At 47.7% G+C, this 21,697-nt stretch overlaps 1 protein-coding gene across 1 annotated transcript in view; it reads right to left on the bottom strand.

Moving 5' to 3' along the window:
* Positions 1-21,310, bottom strand: part of LOC106576581 (neuron navigator 3) — a 416,631-nt gene extending 395,321 nt beyond the window's left edge. Inside the window, exon 1 of the mRNA XM_045700121.1 lies at positions 21,179-21,310. Within this exon, the coding sequence (XP_045556077.1) occupies positions 21,179-21,250 (72 nt within the window). The 5' untranslated portion in view covers positions 21,251-21,310. The remainder of the gene's footprint in view (positions 1-21,178) is intronic.
* Between the last annotated feature and the right edge of the window lie 387 nt (positions 21,311-21,697).

Genomic DNA, 21,697 nt, shown 5'->3' with positions numbered 1-21,697 from the left:
ATGAAGCCCAGTGATGGCCCATCAGCAGGCAATTAAGTATGCGTAATTGAGAGCCTGTGAGAGGGTTTTGTTCCTGGACGAACGGTCATGTATGCTCTTTTTTAAGTGGTCGGGCAGTAAAACCCATGTGCGTATCATGGTCACAGATTTCTCCTCAGCATTTAACACAATTAATCCATTGGTCCTCGTGGACAGACTGAGAGGAGACTTCGGACTTGATGCTATGCTTATCACATGGATCACCAACTTCCTAACTGATAGGTCTCAGCAGGTAGGACTTGGCAACACACTCTCTGAGGTGCGCACTACTTCAGATGGAAACCCCTACTTGACCTGCTGGTTTGGGAATATCAAGGTTGAACATAAAAATAGGTTGGGCAAGATAGTCAGGAAAATCATGGGGCAGCAACAGCAAGAACTGTCATCTCTCTACCTGGGCAGAGCCCTCCAGAAGGCTAATAAAATAGCAGTTCACTCTTCCCATCCATTCCACTCCGAATACCAGCTCCTTCCCTCTGGACGCAGGTACAGACTACCTAAGGTATGAAAAAAAAAATAGGGCCAAGTACTCTTTTATTCCGAATGCAATTCTGCAACTTAACAAATGTTGGACTAATTGCACTTAGCACTTGCACCACGAAACAGCACTTACCCTGCCTATTTGCTTGTAAATATCCGTTGCTATTTATTTGATCTTTTTAGATGTTAAATGTTTTATGGTTGCTGCAAGATGAATTGCCTCTGAGGACATTAAAGTTTTCTGAATCTGATTTTACACAACAGTGATTAACAGCAAGGATAAACTGATATCACGCTATGCCTTGTCATATGGATATCAAACTATATCGATCTCATATCTAATTATCGATATTGGTGCCCATCACTAATCCATATCTGCACAACCCACAGAGATAGACATAGTGGCAGTAATCCATCTTTTGGCTGGTATGAGCCTGCATGCGAGCCTGCATGCGTCCTCCTCTGACCCTCCCTGACTCCCGTTAAGATCACAGCTGCTCAGATAATCCTGTTATCTGTTATTAGAGGGACGGGGGGCAGCCATGCTTACAGAATGTTGATGCAGGTACACGAGAACCAGGGGGAACCAGCCAGCATCGTGCAGATTGGCGTTAATACAGGAAGGCTGTACCAAAGGTAATCTGTTTGGATATACTGCAGATTGATGGTAGGTGGGGGGGGGGGGGGTAGTGTTCTTTATCAATACAGACATATCACAAATGTGCAAATTGTATTTGACAGCTTGCTGGTGCTTTAATGGGAATTCGGTTGAGATTGTGAATCACACTTCTGGGGTGCATACTTACATGCCAATACACTGTACATGCATATATAATGTTACCATCCACATGCTTCACACGTGCTGCATGCATGTATATTGCATGTAACATCATCCGTGTCCACATAGGCTACCGTCTTGCCTACACACATAAACTTCATATGATTTCAGATCACAGTTGGAAGTCCCCTAGTAGGAAGTCTCCTAGTATTCAGCACTATGCAGAGGTTGTAATGCTATTCAACAGTACAGATGTCCACATTTTGACACCTGTAATGTTCGATAAACCATGACGTGACTTTTAGTTACCGGGCCATTCCAGCTGTCACGTCAACATTGAGTTCTGATGGTTTCATGACTCCCTTTCCAAAGTGCTGCTTTGGTTGTATGTGCTCTCTTGCACTTCGATTGAGAGAATACGCCTGTCAGGTTGAGGTTTACATGATTACCATTTAGATTGCCTGCTGTATTGGGTACAAATCGGTCTTTCTCCACAATGCCGATACATGTCGCCATGCTGGCCCAAATAATGGGATTTCAATTTAACAATATACGACCCTGGTTTGGGATATGTTCGTCTTTACGACGCGGCGATATTTCAGGGAAATCGGCGAGGCACATTCCATACCGCAAAGAGAGGCTTGAATGAATGTTTATGGTACCCATAGACATTCCATACAGGCCGGGGCAATCCATTTGAATTCCCCCTCCGACTGTAACCCCTCTTATAGCTGTGTGATTTAATACAGGGACCTAATAGTGGTATAGTGTGGCTGTATCTCAGTGGCTGCACAATCAATGGGGAAATTCAAGCCGGCAGGGGAAGCAATCTCATCTGGGCGACGTGCAGCACCAGATAAAGAGAGCTTTCCATTAACTACACCGAGCGCGGGTGAGAGGGATACTATTCCTGATGGTATCACAGGATTGTGAGGGATTCAGATTTGGTGGCTCTCATCGTGGCCCAGTTGGAGATGATGTGGCATCACCGGATGGGACACAAGTCATCACAGGGGGGATCATTATACACTACATCCCCATTGTCCTGCCCGGGGTTATGAGATAAATAGGGCAGCCGAGAGCTAATATTTTAAGATCATATGGGATCCCTGATAGCAGGGGCGGAACTTTCACATATCCCCCCCCACATTCTGAAATTGCATTTTTGTCCCCCCCGGTTTTATCAATGGAATGTGATACAAGACAAGGCAGTGGTGTGCTTTAAGACCATGCGGATGCCTCAGAGCGGTCGGGTAGGCTGGTTGGAGGGTTTATCAGACAAAAAATTATTATAATTACAGTATGCACCCCCACTTCTAAAACCAAAGTTGCGCCCCTGCCTGATAGTAAATGGAATCATCCTCTCTCTAGAACACTGTGTCAATGGTGACATGGAAAGGATATAGTTTGGCCACTGCAATGAGATTCAGAATCAGTAATCAAATGTATCAAATCTAACCTGGGTTGGTTTTCTTTAATTAGCTACGATTGTTCTCTCCTGGCGCAAAGGAACCAATGGAATGTGTGGGGAAAGTGTCTAGCACTCCAGGCAGACTCAATGAAACGCTCAGATATGTGAAAGAGAATTTGAACCCTGGTCTCTGTCAAATATCAAGAATAATGCACAATCCAATAAAGCTCAATTCATCATAGTTCACATGAACAGCAACACTGTGGAACAGTGACTCCGACTAACGCTTTTCATCAATGATGACTGGTGTCGTCCTGGTTCTAAATTGGACTAATCGTCTTTGAGGATCCAGAGTCCCTGTTTCAGCACTTCAAATGCTACAGAACACCTGGCCAACTGCATTTTAAAAGACTTCAATGAGACAACAGATGTGCGGCCGTCCACAAAGCGACGACCACATCTAATCTCATCCTTCCCCATCAGCCACTCTCTCAGCAGCCAGCGCCTTAAAGAGAAGCAGAGAGCCGAGAGACTAACACGAGCTCCGCTAAGTACAATAGCGCCATCGCTCTGGGGTGCAACCAAAGACTTTCCCTGAGTTTCTTGAAATGTCAATGTCATTGAGTTCGTTCCTCCCTCTTTCTTTCTCTCTCTCTTGGACCAGGGCCCACTCTCCACTCTAGTCTCTGCAGCTCTGTGGCGGGGGAGGGGGGCTGCTTCGTGAGCGTCTCGCCCGCGACTCTGTCGTGTTTTCGCTCAGACTTTATTCTGTGGTAGCAGCCCACTAATACCACATGGAATGAGCTGCCGAGCCATAAGGGGGTCAAGTGGCGTGAGGAGGACGAGGCTGGGGGTGCGGTGGAGCTCCTTAGTGCTGATAGCGCCGCCGAAGAGGCGACTCGGCATAATCTGTGAGCAAGCGTGCTGCCGCGAGCTACCTGGGACTTGAGGTCGAGAGGGTTCATCTCATCGACACTGTTGCACATCTGGGAAAGGCAACGCTGGTGGAACAGATTTAGAGATTGAGTCAACACATACACCTGCTTGGGACTAACAGGGATGTATGCAAAACAGTGACTCTACTACTAACTGTTTTCTACCGTTTGGTACTGCTTCTGTCATCAATGATTTACACATGATCTTAAATGATTAGCATTATCTGCCCAGTAGATTAGATTAGATTGCGCAGGCTGTTCTTGTACTTGACATTTCTTCTTTGAACAGCCAATAACAAATACTACCGAATGTGCTATCAAACTGCCACACACACACACAACTAATAGGGCGAATGCTTGTAAAAACCAGCAAATACAGCAATCTGAATAGGACTTTACAAGCCCAACTGTGTCAAAGTAAACGGTCGTTTTGCAAAGCGTTATCCATCTCTCACTCAGGGTCATAGATGGTATGTCAGTTATGAGGGAACCATAATCAACCTCCAAGTATCCTCACGGTGATTTTACAAGACGCCCTATAAATTGCCAGTCCCATGAAACAAAACACGCCTCCGTCTTTGACATCGAATAAAACCCCCATTTCAAATCTCTACCACTAGCCCATCTCACACACAAACACTAGGTGTTACAACAACGAAACAAGTTAGTGTTACAGCATGGCTCGCATTGCCAGGAAGTGTATTCAGCTACTCACACAACCATCGCCTACACAATAGCAGGTGGACTTCCTGGGGTAGATGAACCCTCCTGATGGAGGCTGTCTGAGTGACACGGGTGGTAGATGAGTTCTGTCGCCTGTCACTCTCCAGTCTCCCCCTGTCGGCCCTGCTCTGTATGCGTGGCAGGCAGGTGCTCTGACTGGCAGGTCCCTGTCCGCAGCCAGTCTCCATCGGGCCTGAGGGGTTGGCGGGCAGAATCATGGGCTCATTAGTTCCATGTCATTCTCCACGGGGGCACAGCTAATTGAGAGCAGGTGTGTACAACAGAGTCCGCTGTGTCTCCGCACCAATTTGTCCACCTAATGGGTTTTTGAGAGGGCGGGGTGTACCATAATGAAGGTGAGGGGGTCTATTTTCTATTTTTGATTAAACTGGTACGACCCGAAAAAAGCCATCCAAAGACTAAATACACTGTATTAGCCTTGGCGGTTGCGTTTGTTGATAGAACATTTCAAATGTGGACACGACTGAGAGCCCTAATCATTTACATTGAAAACGCATGACTCTAACCGAAGCTGTGCACTCACCGGCAATTCAATACATTACACACAGTGTGGTATTCTCCGCGGCCTTTCTATTGGGAACTCAGAATATGGACGGCAAAGAGCTGCCAACAAGAGAACCTTTCATATCGGCCTCGCCATGTTGGTCGACTTCTCAGCAAAGTGGCAAACAAGATGAAAATATTTTATAAACATTTTTACCATAGCAGTAGGGGAGGAGGGGCAATGAGGAATTGAAGAAGCGGGGGATTCCCATGGAGCTGTTTTTAAAATGGAGACCCTAAACTGTGCATATTTGACGGCATAACCAGTAGGAGTGTACCAAGGCTGATTAGGCTAGCTAGCTCGTTAATGACGAGACCCTTAGGCATACCCTCTGTATCAACAACAACACCTTGATACTCATCGTATGATTCGTATGAACAGACCCTGCTTATTGTAGATGGTATGATGTCCATGTCCGCCCAAAATATTGATGAGGCGTCCTAAATCATTGACTATGTGGCTTCACATAACATCAAAGGCTGGATCAATGAACATCTGTAAGCTGTGCTGGGCTGTAGAGCCCAAAGACCAGAGTGTGGTGTGAACAATGTAATTAAATAGTCAAGAATGTCTAGAATCTGCAGAATAAACCAACACCCCAAATGTAATGGACATTCACTAAGCCAGATCTTTTGGAACAACTGCTATGTATGCTCTGTACAATAGATCCATTCCCAACACTGCTTACAAAGACACGTTAGAACATCTGCATTGGAATGTGGCGTGTAAATGATTTATATATGTGCTGCGTATTCTCACACAACTGTCATCCATTCTCCTCTGTTCTGACATTAGCATGTAGATCTGATTTGGATAGATTCAGAAAATACAAAATAACACTATCTAAATTATTCACCGCTCATTTTCACAGTTGAAAAAAAAAACAGTCCTTGATAGATTAGTTACCACAGGGGACTAGGCAGCTAATTTTGACAGGGTTCGGAGAGAGCTCCCTCCCCCGTGGGCCTATAGATGCACAAGTGTAACACATTTGTGTGTGAAAACAAAATCACTAGATAGAGAGAGCCGGGAGGGCTGGTACTGGAATCCACTTAAATTCCAACTCGACTAGACCTCAAAAAGGCTACTGCTCAAGAGAAATAAGAAAAAGCCAAGAGGCATTCTAGTAGAGCAACGAGCCCCCTGATGATTGGTGGTAGACTGCGTCCCCTATTCCCTACATAGTGCACAACTTTTGACCACGGGCCCTGGTGAAAGTAGTGTGCTATATTGGGACTAGAGTGCCTTTTGGGAAGCAGCCGTAGACGTACAACCAACCCTTAGGTCGCACACAGTCGCCACCCAGAGCCAATCAGATGCTTTAATCATTATCCCTGGGGCGGGGTGAGCTTCACATCAGAGATTAGGTCATTCAAAGGGACAAAAAACAGCAGCGTGGTAGCTCTCTGGAGAGAGACGGATGGAGAGAGAGAGATGGAGAGAGAGGGATGGAGAAGGAGGGGTGGAGAGGGAGAGAGATGGATGGAGAGAGAGATGGATGGAGGATGGAGAGAGAGGGATGGAGAGAGAGGGATGGAGAGGGAGAGAGATGGATGGAGAGGGAGAGAGAGAGACAGATGGAGAAGGATGAAGAGAGAGAGATGGAGAGAGAGGGATGGAGAGGGAGAGAGACACATGGAGAAGGATGGAGAGAGAGGGATGGATGGATGGAGAGAGAGAGACCGATGGAGAAGGATGGAGAGGGAGAGATGGATGGAGAAGGATGGAGAGAGAGAGACGGATGGAGAAGGATGGAGAGAGAGAGACGGATGGAGAAGGATGGAGAGAGAGAGAGACGGAGAGAGAGGGATGGAGAGAGAGAGACGGAGAGAGAGAGATGGAGAGAGAGGGATGGAGAGATGGAGAGAGAGGGATGGAGAGAGACAGATGGAGAAGGATGGGGAGAGAGATAGATGGAGAGGGAGAGAGACAGAGACAGATGGAGAAGGATGGAGAGAGAGGGATGGAGAGAGAGAGAGAGAGATGGAGAAGGATGGAGAGAGAGAGATGGAGAGGGAGAGAGACAGATGGAACAGGATGGAGAGAGAGAGATGGATGGAGAAGGATGGAGAGAGAGATGGAGAGAGGGATGGAGAGGGGGAGGGATGGATGGAGAGGGAGAAAGAGACAGATGGAGAAGGATGGAGAGAGGGATGGAGAGGGAGAGAGATGGATGGAGAAGGATGGAGAGAAAGGGATGGAGAGGGAGAGAGACAGATGGAGAGAGGGGGATGGAGAGGGAGAGAGAGGGAGGGAGAAGGATGGAGAGAGAGGGAGAAGGATGGAGAGGGAGAGAGACGGATGGAGAAGGATGAGAGAGAGGGATGGAGAAGGATGAGAGAGAGGGATGGAGAGAGAGAGAGACGGATGGAAAGAGAGGGATGGAGAGGGAGAGAGAGGGAGGGAGAAGGATGAGAGAGAGGGATGGAGAGAGAGAGATGAAGGATGGAGAGAGAGAGATGGAGAGGGAGAGAGAGATGAAGGATGGAGAGAGAGAGATGGAGAGGGAGAGAGACCGATGGAACAGGATGGAGAGAGAGAGATGGATGGAGAAGGATGGAGAGAGAGAGATGGAGAGAGGGATGGAGAGGGGGAGGGATGGATTGAGAGGGAGAGAGACAGATGGAGAAGGATGGAGAGAGGGATGGAGAGGGAGAGAGATGGATGGAGAAGGATGGAGAGAGGGATGGAGAGGGAGAGAGAAGGATGGAGAGAGAAGGAGGGAGAAGGATGGAGAGAGAGGGAGGGAGAAGGATGGAGAGGGAGAGAGACGGATGGAGAAGGATGAGAGAGAGGGATAGAGAGAGAGAGAGACGGATGGAGAAAGAGGGATGGAGAGGGAGAGAGAGGGAGGGAGAAGGATGGAGAGAGAGGGAGGGAGAATAATGGAGAGGGAGAGAGACGGATGGAGAAGGATGAGAGAGAGGGATGGAGAGAGAAGAATGGAGGAAGGATGGAGAGAGGGATGGAGAGGGAGAGAGAGGGATGGAGAAGGATGGAGAGAGAGGGATGAGAGACGGAGAGAGACGGATGGAGAGAGGGGGGATGGAGAGGGAGAGAGAGGGAGGGAGAAGAATGGAGAGAGAGGGAGGGAGAAGGATGGAGAGAGGGAGGGAGAAGGATGGAGAGGGAGAGAGACGGATGGAGAAGGATGAGAGAGAGGGATGGAGAAGGATGAGAGAGAGGGATGAGAGAGAGAGAGACGGATGGAAAGAGAGGGATGGAGAGGGAGAGAGAGGGAGGGAGAAGGATGAGAGAGAGGGATGGAGAGAGAGAGAATGAAGGATGGAGAGAGAGAGATGGAGAGGGAGAGAGAGATGAAGGATGGAGAGAGAGAGATGGAGAGGGAGAGAGACCGATGGAACAGGATGGAGAGAGAGAGATGGATGGAGAAGGATGGAGAGAGAGAGATGGAGAGAGGGATGGAGAGGGGGAGGGATGGATTGAGAGGGAGAGAGACAGATGGAGAAGGATGGAGAGAGGGATGGAGAGGGAGAGAGACGGATGGAGAGAAAGGGATGGAGAGGGAGAGAGAAGGATTGAGAGAGAAGGAGGGAGAAGGATGGAGAGAGAGGGATGGAGAGAGAGGGATGGAGACGGAGAGAGACACATGGAGAAGGATGGAGAGAGAGAGAGACGGAGAGAGAGGGATGGAGAGAGAGAGACGGAGAGAGAGAGATGGAGAGAGAGGGATGGAGAGATGGAGAGAGAGGGATGGAGAGAGACAGATGGAGAAGGATGGGGAGAGAGATAGATGGAGAGGGAGAGAGACAGAGACAGATGGAGAAGGATGGAGAGAGAGGGATGGAGAGAGAGAGAGAGAGATGGAGAAGGATGGAGAGAGAGAGATGGAGAGGGAGAGAGACAGATGGAACAGGATGGAGAGAGAGAGATGGATGGAGAAGGATGGAGAGAGAGATGGAGAGAGGGATGGAGAGGGGGAGGGATGGATGGAGAGGGAGAAAGAGACAGATGGAGAAGGATGGAGAGAGGGATGGAGAGGGAGAGAGATGGATGGAGAAGGATGGAGAGAAAGGGATGGAGAGGGAGAGAGACAGATGGAGAGAGGGGGATGGAGAGGGAGAGAGAGGGAGGGAGAAGGATGGAGAGAGAGGGAGAAGGATGGAGAGGGAGAGAGACGGATGGAGAAGGATGAGAGAGAGGGATGGAGAAGGATGAGAGAGAGGGATGGAGAGAGAGAGAGACGGATGGAAAGAGAGGGATGGAGAGGAGAGAGAGAGGAGGGAGAAGGATGAGAGAGAGGGATGGAGAGAGAGAGATGAAGGATGGAGAGAGAGAGATGGAGAGGGAGAGAGAGATGAAGGATGGAGAGAGAGAGATGGAGAGGGAGAGAGACCGATGGAACAGGATGGAGAGAGAGAGATGGATGGAGAAGGATGGAGAGAGAGAGATGGAGAGAGGGATGGAGAGGGGGAGGGATGGATTGAGAGGGAGAGAGACAGATGGAGAAGGATGGAGAGAGGGATGGAGAGGGAGAGAGATGGATGGAGAAGGATGGAGAGAGGGATGGAGAGGGAGAGAGAAGGATGGAGAGAGAAGGAGGGAGAAGGATGGAGAGAGAGGGAGGGAGAAGGATGGAGAGGGAGAGAGACGGATGGAGAAGGATGAGAGAGAGGGATAGAGAGAGAGAGAGAGACGGATGGAGAAAGAGGGATGGAGAGGGAGAGAGAGGGAGGGAGAAGGATGGAGAGAGAGGGAGGGAGAAGAATGGAGAGGGAGAGAGACGGATGGAGAAGGATGAGAGAGAGGGATGGAGAGAGAAGAATGGAGGAAGGATGGAGAGAGGGATGGAGAGGGAGAGAGAGGGATGGAGAAGGATGGAGAGAGAGGGATGAGAGACGGAGAGAGACGGATGGAGAGAGGGGGATGGAGAGGGAGAGAGAGGGAGGGAGAAGAATGGAGAGAGAGGGAGGGAGAAGGATGGAGAGAGGGAGGGAGAAGGATGGAGAGGGAGAGAGACGGATGGAGAAGGATGAGAGAGAGGGATGGAGAAGGATGAGAGAGAGGGATGAGAGAGAGAGAGACGGATGGAAAGAGAGGGATGGAGAGGGAGAGAGAGGGAGGGAGAAGGATGAGAGAGAGGGATGGAGAGAGAGAGAGATGAAGGATGGAGAGAGAGAGATGGAGAGGGAGAGAGAGATGAAGGATGGAGAGAGAGAGATGGAGAGGGAGAGAGACCGATGGAACAGGATGGAGAGAGAGAGATGGATGGAGAAGGATGGAGAGAGAGAGATGGAGAGAGGGATGGAGAGGGGGAGGGATGGATTGAGAGGGAGAGAGACAGATGGAGAAGGATGGAGAGAGGGATGGAGAGGGAGAGAGACGGATGGAGAGAAAGGGATGGAGAGGGAGAGAGAAGGATTGAGAGAGAAGGAGGGAGAAGGATGGAGAGAGAGGGAGGGAGAAGGATGGAGAGGGAGAGAGACGGATGGAGAAGGATGAGAGAGAGGGATAGAGAGAGAGAGAGAGACGGATGGAGAAAGAGGGATGGAGAGGGAGAGAGAGGGAGGGAGAAGGATGGAGAGAGAGGGAGGGAGAAGAATGGAGAGGGAGAGAGACGGATGGAGAAGGATGAGAGAGAGGGATGGAGAGAGAAGAATGGAGGAAGGATGGAGAGAGGGATGGAGAGGGAGAGAGACGGATGGAGAGAGGGGGATGGAGAGGGAGAGAGAGGGAGGGAGAAGAATGGAGAGAGAGGGAGGGAGAAGGATGGAGAGAGGGAGGGAGAAGGATGGAGAGGGAGAGAGACGGATGGAGAAGGATGAGAGAGAGGGATGGAGAAGGATGAGAGAGAGGGATGGAGAGAGAGAGAGAGAGAGACGGATGGGGAGAGAGGGATGGAGAGGGAGAGAGAGGGAGGGAGAAGGATGGAGAGAGAGAGATGGAGAGGGAGAGAGAGATGAAGGATAGAGAGGGAGGGAGAGGGAGAGAGACAGATGGAGAAGGATGAGAGAGAGGGATGGAGAGAGAGAGAGAGACGGATGGAGAGAGGGATGGAGAGGGAGAGAGAGGGAGGGAGAAGGATGGAGAGAGAGGGATGGAGAGAGAGAGAGATGAAGGATGGAGAGAGAGAGATGGAGAGAGAGATGAAGGATGGAGAGAGAGAGATGGAGAGGGAGAGAGACAGATGGAACAGGATGGAGAGAGAGAGATGGATGGAGAAGGATGGAGAGCGAGAGATGGAGAGAGAGGGATGGAGAGGGGGAGGGATGGATGGAGAGGGAGAGAGACAGATGGAGAAGGATGGAGAGAGGGATGGAGAGGGAGAGAGATGGATGGAGAAGGATGGAGAGAGAGGAATGGAGAGGGAGAGAGACGGATGGAGAGAAAGGGATGGAGAGGGAGAGAGAAGGATGGAGAAGGATGGAGAGAGAGGGAGGGAGAAGGATGGAGAGGGAGAGAGATGGATGGAGAAGGATGAGAGAGAGGGATGAGAGAGAGAGAGAGAGAGAGAGAGAGAGAGAGAGGGATGGAGAGGGAGAGATAGGGATGGAGAAGGATGGAGAGGGAGAGAGACGGATGGAGAAGGATGAGAGAGAGGGATGGAGAGAGAGAGAGACGGATGGAGAAAGAGGGATGGAGAGGGAGAGAGAGGGAGGGAGAAGGATGGAGAGAGAGGGATGGAGAGGGAGAGAGAGGGAGGGAGAAGGATGGAGAGAGAGGGAGGGAGAAGGATGGAGAGAGGGATGGAGAGGGAGAGAGATGGATGGAGAAGGATGGAGAGAGAGAGAGACGGACGGAGAGAGGGGGATGGAGAGGGAGAGAGAGGGAGGGAGAAGGATGGAGAGAGAGGGAGGGAGAAGGATGGAGAGAGGGAGGGAGAAGGATGGAGAGGGAGAGAGACAGATGGAGAAGGATGAGAGAGAGGGATGGAGAGAGAGAGAGAGACGGATGGAGAGAGAGGGATGGAGAGGGAGAGAGAGGGAGGGAGAAGGATGGAGAGAGAGGGATGGAGAGAGAGAGAGATGAAGGATGGAGAGAGAGATGAAGGATGGAGAGAGAGAGATGGAGAGGGAGAGAGACAGATGGAACAGGATGGAGAGAGAGAGATGGATGGAGAAGGATGGAGAGCGAGAAATGGAGAGAGAGGGATGGAGAGGGGGAGGGATGGATGGAGAGGGAGAGAGACAGATGGAGAAGGATGGAGAGAGGGATGGAGAGGGAGAGAGATGGATGGAGAAGGATGGAGAGAGAGGGATGGAGAGGGAGAGAGACGGATGGAGAGAAAGGGATGGAGAGGGAGAGAGAAGGATGGAGAAGGATGGAGAGAGAGGGAGGGAGAAGGATGGAGAGGGAGAGAGACGGATGGAGAAGGATGAGAGAGAGGGATGAGAGAGAGAGAGAGAGAGAGAGAGAGAGAGAGAGAGAGAGAGGGATGGAGAGGGAGAGATAGGGATGGAGAAGGATGGAGAGGGAGAGAGACGGATGGAGAAGGATGAGAGAGAGGGATGGAGAGAGAGAGAGACGGATGGAGAAAGAGGGATGGAGAGGGAGAGAGAGGGAGGGAGAAGGATGGAGAGAGAGGGATGGAGAGGGAGAGAGAGGGAGGGAGAAGGATGGAGAGAGAGGGAGGGAGAAGGATGGAGAGGGAGAGAGATGGATGGAGAAGGATGAGAGAGAGGGATGGAGAGAGAAGACTGGAGGAAGGATGGAGGAAGGAAAAAAGAGAGCGAGAGAAAGCACACACACACACACAGTGAGTGTTCCAGAGAGAGAGAGGGCATCCTCATGCGCTGGGTATCACTGGTGTATCAGCCGTGGGGCTTGATCATCTCCATTCACACTGTGACCCAGTGAGGAGTGTACCAAGCCTGCTGGCAGCCTGCCCCCTCCCTTTGGCAGAGTATTCACAGGGGAGCCCTGCCCTACGCCGCACACTGCCAAAGTTCTGCAACTACTCTCCTGTTAAACCCTCCCTTAAACAACACCACTGCCACGTCATCTCTACTGGTGTATTCAGCCTTAGTCAGGAGTGATAGACCATTCAGTGATAGACCATTCCATAGACTATTCACTAATAGTCAGGAGTGTTAGACCTTAATATGATAGTCAGTCTACAGTCTATTTGTGAAAAAGGGATTAAAAAGCCCATTAAGTAAGCATTTCACTGTTAGTCTATACCTGTTGTTAACAAAGCATGAGACAAATACAATTTCATTGATTGATCATTATTTTTCTGCACTACTATGGGCCCTGGTCAAAAGCAGTGCACTAAATAGGGAATATGGTGCCATTTGGGATGTAGACTGCACCTCTGAAGTAGCAACCTACAAAGGCAGACGTAGCAGCTCTGATAAGTGGTTCTGGGGCCCCAACAATCAACCAATCGTGACAAGCCTTTTCAGACCGGTAATGTACATTCAGATACCAATACATCTAGAGAGAGAAAAGTAACGAATGCTTGCGTTGAGGGTCTACCTGGCCTGCACAACTATTCAACTCCATTTTGTCAAGCGAGCATCCAAATATCACTGAAATCTAAAACATGGAATCTCTGGCTTAAAATCATATTTTTCCTTGCCGGGAGCAAAAATGACTTATCTCTTGGCATGGCAAACTTTTCAAACCAAACTGCGAGCAAGTATGAATATTTAACATCACCCTTTCCCATTGGCTCTCCCCTCGCATGCTGGCATTCGAAAAAGGCTCCATTAGCCAGAAATCTGCTTCCATTTTGTTTTTGAAAACGAGCAGATTTAAAAGTTCAAGAGAGATTATCCTGATCGATATTGGCCTGGTCAAAGTCAGGCTACCGTCAAGTGTTCGCTTTGTATTTATGTTCTTGTTTAGTCTTCATTTACCTCAAAGGGTCCTGTTGCTTTTTTTTTGAATGACGTTCAATGGACTTATATGGACTTATATGGACTTATATAAGAATAATCAAAGTTAATGGCTGAACTGTTCACTCCCTTCAGAGGAATTTAAGAATATATGGGTGATTCTTAAGTACGTGATTTTTTCAAAATTTTCTCTCTGCAAGTCTTTCTTTGTTCTCTTATGAGACCATTTCCATCTTCAACACGCCTCAAGTTCTGAGAATAACTAAGGCGGCATGCACCCACACACCCTCCCACCCTCCCACACCCACACACAATACTGTTGTACTACTAAAGGTCAAATGTAAGCGCTCCTCACAGGAGGCTGTGGGCCTAAAATGGAAAAAGAATGAAGCTCCATGTCCTTTCATGAGATGATAATAGTGCCACAAACGTCAGATCTGATGTACGACCGCACGTCTCCTGCACTCTGATGTTCCAGGCAGGAGAATAATTGCGCTTATCGGCAGCACTTGGTTAGCAGGAATCAGGTCAGGTCGGGGGTAGCTGTCCAAATTGGGCCCCATACTGTGATCCGCGCTCCCGCTGAGAGAGAGAGAGAGACCACACGGATAGCCTCAGCTCTAACTATCTACTCTGTAAAACTGAAGAGGAGTGGGAGACTGGATACCATATTGTTTTCTGTAGTAACTATGTCTTTTTTATGCTATTCCCAGAGTATTTAACATAAAAGGCTGCTGCTCAAACCGTGTGTAAATATGTATTCCCAGGTGGCGGGGAGAGTTCTGCCCAGAGAGATGCCAGACAAACTGAGATGAAAGACTGTAGGGGCTAGGGGGGAACAGAACAGGCATCCTACCCATTTCCCCCAGTTTATAAATAAATAAGATAAGGCAACAGATAAGAAGTATAGCCAAACAAGCCGCTGGGATTTGGATCACAAAACAACTAGACATTGGCGTCTTGGTGAAACAACAAAGACAAATATACATTTGGTTGGTCTTCCCCCTGCATTGAGGATTATCCCACTTGTTAATGTAACTGTTTAGTGTTCCCCCTGCATTGAGGATTAACCCACTTGTTAATGGAACTGTTTAGTGTTCCCCCTGCATTGAGGACTATCCCACTTGTTAATGGAACTGTTTAGTGTTCCCTCCACATTGAGGACTATCCCACTTGTTAATGGAACTGTTTAGTGTTCCCCCTGCATTGAGGATTATCCCACTTGTTAATGGAACTGTTTAGTGTTCCCCCTGCATTGAGGATTATCCCACTTGTTAATGTAACTGTTTAGTGTTCCCCTGCATTGAGGACTATCCCACTTGTTAATGTAACTGTTTAGTGTTCCCCTGCATTGAGGACTATCCCACTTGTTAATGGAACTGTTTAGTGTTCCCCCCACATTGAGGACTATCCCACTTGTTAATGGAACTGTTTAGTGTTCCCCCTGCATTGAATATTATCCCACTTGTTAATGGAACTGTTTAGTGTTCCCCCTGCATTGAGGATTATCCCACTTGTTAATGGAACTGTTTAGTGTTCCCTCCACATTGAGGACTATCCCACTTGTTAATGGAACTGTTTAGTGTTCCCCCCGCATTGAGGATTATCCCACTTGTTAATGGGACTGTTTAGTGTTCCCCCTGCATTGAGGATTATCCCACTTGTTAATGGAACTGTTTAGTGTTCCCCTGCATTGAGGACTATCCCACTTGTTAATGGGACTGTTTAGTGTTCCCCTGCATTGAGGATTATCCCACTTGTTAATGGGACTGTTTAGTGTTCCCCCTGCATTGAGGATTATCCCACTTGTTAATGGAACTGTTTAGTGTTCCCCCTGCATTGAGGACTATCCCACTTGTTAATGGGACTGTTTAGTGTTCCCCCTGCATTGAGGATTATCCAACTTGTTAATGGAACTGTTTAGTGTTCCCCTGCATTGAGGATTATCCCACTTGTTAATGTAACTGTTTAGTGTTCCCCCCACATTGAGGATTATCCCACTTGTTAATGGAACTGTTTAGTGTTCCCCCCGCATTGAGGATTATCCCACTTGTTAATGTAACTGTTTAGTGTTCCCCTGCATTGAGGATTATCCCACTTGTTAATGTAACTGTTTAGTGTTCCCCTGCATTGAGGATTATCCCACTTGTTAATGTAACTGTTTAGTCTTCCCCCTGCATTGAGGATTATCCCACTTGTTAATGTAACTGTTTGGTCTTCCCCCCGCATTGAGGATTATCCCACTTGTTAATGGAACTGTTTAGTGTTCCCCTGCATTGAGGACTATCCCACTTGTTAATGGAACTGTTTAGTGTTCCGTCCGCATTCAGGACTATCCCACTTGTTAATGGAACTGTTTAGTGTTCCCCTGCATTGAGGACTATCCCACTTGTTAATGTAACTGTTTAGTGTTCCCCCTGCATTGAGGATTATCCTACTTGTTAATGGAACTGTTTAGTGTTCCCTCCACATTGAGGACTATCCCACTTGTTAATGGAACTGTTTAGTGTCCCCCTGCATTGAGGATTATCCCACTTGTTAATGTAACTGTTTAGTGTCCCCCTGCATTGAGGATTATCCCACTTGTTAATGTAACTGTTTAGTGTTCCCCTGCATTGAGGACTATCCCACTTGTTAATGTAACTGTTTAGTGTCCCTCCACATTGAGGACTATCCCACTTGTTAATGGAACTGTTTAGTGTTCCCCTGCAGTGAGGACTATCCCACTTGTTAATGGAACTGTTTAGTGTTCCCCCTGCATTGAGGACTATCACACTTGTTAATGTAACTGTTTAGTGTTCCCTCCACATTGAGGACTATCCCACTTGTTAATGGAACTGTTTAGTGTTCCCTCCACATTGAGGACTATCCCACTTGTTAATGGAACTGTTTAGTGTTCCCTCCACATTGAGGACTATCCCACTTGTTAATGGAACTGTTTGGGGTTCCCCCCACATTGAGGATTATCCCACTTGTTAATGTAACTGTTTAGTGTTCCCCCCACATTGAGGATTATCCCACTTGTTAATGGAACTGTTTAGTGTTCCCCCCACATTGAGGATTATCCCACTTGTTAATGTAACTGTTTAGTGTTCCCCCCACATTGAGGACTATCCCACTTGTTAATGGAACTGTTCAGTGTTCCCCCTGCATTGAGGACTATCCCACTTGTTAATGGGACTGTTTAGTGTTCCCCATGCATTGAGGATTATCCCACTTGTTAATGGAACTGTTTGGGGTTCCCCTGCATTGAGGACTATCCCACTTGTTAATGGAACTGTTTAGTGTTCCCTCCACATTGAGGACTATCCCACTTGTTAATGGAACTGTTTAGTGTTCCCTCCACATTGAGGATTATCCCACTTGTTAATGTAACTGTTTAGTGTTCCCCCCACATTGAGGATTATCCCACTTGTTAATGGAACTGTTTAGTGTTCCCCCTGCATTGAGGACTATCCCACTTGTTAATGTAACTGTTTAGTGTTCCCCCCACATTGAGGACTATCCCACTTGTTAATGGAACTGTTTAGTGTCCCTCCACATTGAGGACTATCCCACTTGTTAATGGAACTGTTTAGTGTCCCTCCACATTGAGGATTATCCCACTTGTTAATGGAACTGTTTAGTGTTCCCCCCACATTGAGGATTATCCCACTTGTTAATGGAACTGTTTAGTGTCCCTCCACATTGAGGACTATCCCACTTGTTAATGGAACTGTTTAGTGTTCCCTCCGCATTGAGGATTATCCCACTTGTTAATGGAACTGTTTAGTGTTCCCCCTGCATTGAGGATTATCCCACTTGTTAATGTAACTGTTTAGTGTTCCCTCCACATTGAGGATTATCCCACTTGTTAATGTAACTGTTTAGTGTTCCCCTGCATTGAGGACTATCCCACTTGTTAATGGAACTGTTTAGTGTTCCCCTGCATTGAGGACTATCCCACTTGTTAATGGAACTGTTTGGGGTTCCCTCCACATTGAGGACTATCCCACTTGTTAATGGAACTGTTTGGGGTTCCCTCCACATTGAGGACTATCCCACTTGTTAATGGAACTGTTTGGGGTTCCCCCCACATTGAGGACTATCCCACTTGTTAATGGAACTGTTTAGTGTTCCCCCACATTGAGGACTATCCCACTTGTTAATGGAACTGTTTGGGGTTCCCCCCACATTGAGGACTATCCCACTTGTTAATGGAACTGTTTAGTGTTCCCTCCACATTGAGGACTATCCCACTGTTAATGGAACTGTTTAGTGTTCCCTCCACATTGAGGACTATCCCACTTGTTAATGGAACTGTTTAGTGTTCCCCTGCATTGAGGACTATCCCACTTGTTAATGGAACTGTTTAGTGTTCCCCCCACATTGAGGATTATCCCACTTGTTAATGGAACTGTTTAGTGTTCCCTCCACATTGAGGACTATCCCACTTGTTAATGTAACTGTTTAGTGTTCCCTCCACATTGAGGATTATCCCACTTGTTAATGGAACTGTTTAGTGTTCCCCCCACATTGAGGACTATCCCACTTGTTAATGGAACTGTTTAGTGTTCCCCTGCATTGAGGACTATCCCACTTGTTAATGGAACTGTTTAGTGTTCCCCTGCATTGAGGACTATCCCACTTGTTAATGGAACTGTTTAGTGTTCCCTCCACATTGAGGACTATCCCACTTGTTAATGGAACTGTTTAGTGTTCCCCTGCATTGAGGATTATCCCACTTGTTAATGGAACTGTTTAGTGTTCCCTCCACATTGAGGACTATCCCACTTGTTAATGGAACTGTTTAGTGTTCCCCTGCATTGAGGACTATCCCACTTGTTAATGGAACTGTTTAGTGTTCCCCCTGCATTGAGGATTATCCCACTTGTTAATGGAACTGTTTAGTGTTCCCTCCACATTGAGGACTATCCCACTTGTTAATGGAACTGTTTAGTGTTCCCCTGCATTGAGGACTATCCCACTTGTTAATGGAACTGTTTAGTGTTCCCCTGCATTGAGGACTATCCCACTTGTTAATGGAACTGTTTAGTGTTCCCCTGCATTGAGGATTATCCCACTTGTTAATGGAACTGTTTAGTGTTCCCTCCACATTGAGGACTATCCCACTTGTTAATGTAACTGTTTAGTGTTCCCCCTGCATTGAGGATTATCCCACTTGTTAATGGAACTGTTTAGTGTTCCCCTGCATTGAGGACTATCCCACTTGTTAATGGAACTGTTTAGTGTTCCCTCCACATTGAGGACTATCCCACTTGTTAATGGAACTGTTTAGTGTTCCCCTGCATTGAAGAATATCCCACTTGTTAATGGAACTGTTTAGTGTTCCCTCCACATTGAGGACTATCCCACTTGTTAATGTAACTGTTTAGTGTTCCCCCCACATTGAGGACTATCCCACTTGTTAATGGAACTGTTTAGTGTTCCCTCCACATTGAGGACTATCCCACTTGTTAATGGAACTGTTTGGGGTTCCCCCCACATTGAGGACTATCCCACTTGTTAATGTAACTGTTTAGTGTCCCCCCGCATTGAGGACTATCCCACTTGTTAATGGAACTGTTCAGTGTTCCCCCTGCATTGAGGACTATCCCACTTGTTAATGGGACTGTTTAGTGTTCCCCCTGCATTGAGGACTATCCCACTTGTTAATGTAACTGTTTAGTGTTCCCCCTGCATTGAGGACTATCCCACTTATTAATGTAACTGTTTAGTGTTCCCTCCACATTGAGGACTATCCCACTTGTTAATGGAACTGTTTAGTGTCCCTCCACATTGAGGACTATCCCACTTGTTAATGGAACTGTTTAGTGTTCCCTCCGCATTGAGGATTATCCCACTTGTTAATGGAACTGTTTAGTGTTCCCCCTGCATTGAGGATTATCCCACTTGTTAATGTAACTGTTTAGTGTTCCCTCCACATTGAGGATTATCCCAATTGTTAATGTAACTGTTTAGTGTTCCCTCCAGATTGAGGACTATCCCACTTGTTAATGGAACTGTTTAGTGTTCCCTCCACATTGAGGACTATCCCACTTGTTAATGGAACTGTTTGGGGTTCCCCCCACATTGAGGACTATCCCACTTGTTAATGGAACTGTTTAGTGTTCCCCCCACATTGAGGACTATCCCACTTGTTAATGGAACTGTTTAGTGTTCCCCCCACATTGAGGACTATCCCACTTGTTAATGGAACTCTTTAGTGTTCCCCTGCATTGAGGATTATCCCACTTGTTAATGGAACTGTTTAGTGTTCCCCCTGCATTGAGGATTATCCCACTTGTTAATGGAACTGTTTAGTGTTCCCTCCACATTGAGGACTATCCCACTTGTTAATGGCACTGTTTAGTGTTCCCCTGCATTGAGGACTATCCCACTTGTTAATGGAACTGTTTGGGGTTCCCTCCACATTGAGGACTATCCCACTTGTTAATGGAACTGTTTGGGGTTCCCTCCACATTGAGGACTATCCCACTTGTTAATGGAACTGTTTAGTGTTCCCCCACATTGAGGACTATCCCACTTGTTAATGGAACTGTTTGGGGTTCCCCCCACATTGAGGACTATCCCACTTGTTAATGGAACTGTTTAGTGTTCCCTCCACATTGAGGACTATCCCACTTGTTAATGGAACTGTTTAGTGTTCCCTCCACATTGAGGACTATCCCACTTGTTAATGGAACTGTTTAGTGTTCCCTCCACATTGAGGACTATCCCACTTGTTAATGGAACTGTTTAGTGTTCCCCTGCATTGAGGACTATCCCACTTGTTAATGGAACTGTTTAGTGTTCCCCCTGCATTGAGGATTATCCCACTTGTTAATGGAACTGTTTAGTGTTCCCTCCACATTGAGGACTATCCCACTTGTTAATGGAACTGTTTAGTGTTCCCCCTGCATTGAGGATTATCCCACTTGTTAATGGAACTGTTTAGTGTTCCCCTGCATTGAGGACTATCCCACTTGTTAATGGAACTGTTTAGTGTTCCCTCCACATTGAGGACTATCCCACTTGTTAATGGAACTGTTTAGTGTTCCCCTGCATTGAGGACTATCCCACTTGTTAATGGAACTGTTTAGTGTTCCCCCTGCATTGAGGATTATCCTACTTGTTAATGGAACTGTTTTAAAACAAAGCAGGATAGATGTGTGCATAAAAAAATTGTATGGGTGGCGCCAATGGGAATCGAAGCCACAACACTGACTTTGTAAGCACACTGCTCTACCAAGTGAGCCAGACAGGACCACTCACAGCAGGAGAGATGCCCACTGTTCTACCAAGTGAGCCAGACAGAACCACTCACAGCAGGAGAGATGCCCACTGTTCTACCAAGTGAGCCAGACAGAACCACTCACAGCAGGAGAGATGCACACTGCTCTACCAAGTGAGCCAGACAGGACCAGACAAAGCAGGAGAGATGGAAGAAGGTGATGTTGATCCTACCTTCTTCTGGTCTTCCAGCTTTTGACTGGTCGTCTTCTTGCCATGCTTGCTGGCCTCCGATGGTACATCCATCCCTGGTTCCAAACAAGAATAAACTCCAGGGATAGTGAGAAAAGATAAGCCAGTACAAAAAAAATGTAAAAGTAATGGGACCAAGGAGGGCTGGGGTGGGGGGGCTACAGTTGGCCGGAGGTGCGGGCCTGTGTCCGGCTCACACCATTACTCGGACACAGGGGATCCATGGAGCAGCTGGTGGTTGGTGGGACTAAATGAGATGGGGGGAGGGATAGGGGGAGAGGAGAAAGGATAGGGGGAGGGGGAGGAACAGGGGAAGAGGAGGTGGTGATTTCAGAGAGGAGGAACGCTGCTCGGGGGCTACCTAGAGAAGCACATCGCGGTCAGCGAGGCGAAAACACTGACATCCTCACACACGAAGATCCCCAACTCGCAGGTTGGCGTTTTCCACCCAGATAATCCTTGTTCGGTGCTCTTCTACCTACGGGCGTTTTCCACCCAGAT

Source organism: Salmo salar, chromosome ssa17 (genome assembly GCF_905237065.1).
Source record: "Salmo salar chromosome ssa17, Ssal_v3.1, whole genome shotgun sequence".
Classification (NCBI taxonomy): Eukaryota; Metazoa; Chordata; class Actinopteri; order Salmoniformes; family Salmonidae; genus Salmo; species Salmo salar.
The sequence above is the reverse complement of the archived record's forward strand: the minus strand, read 5'-3'. Positions and strand labels throughout refer to the sequence as shown.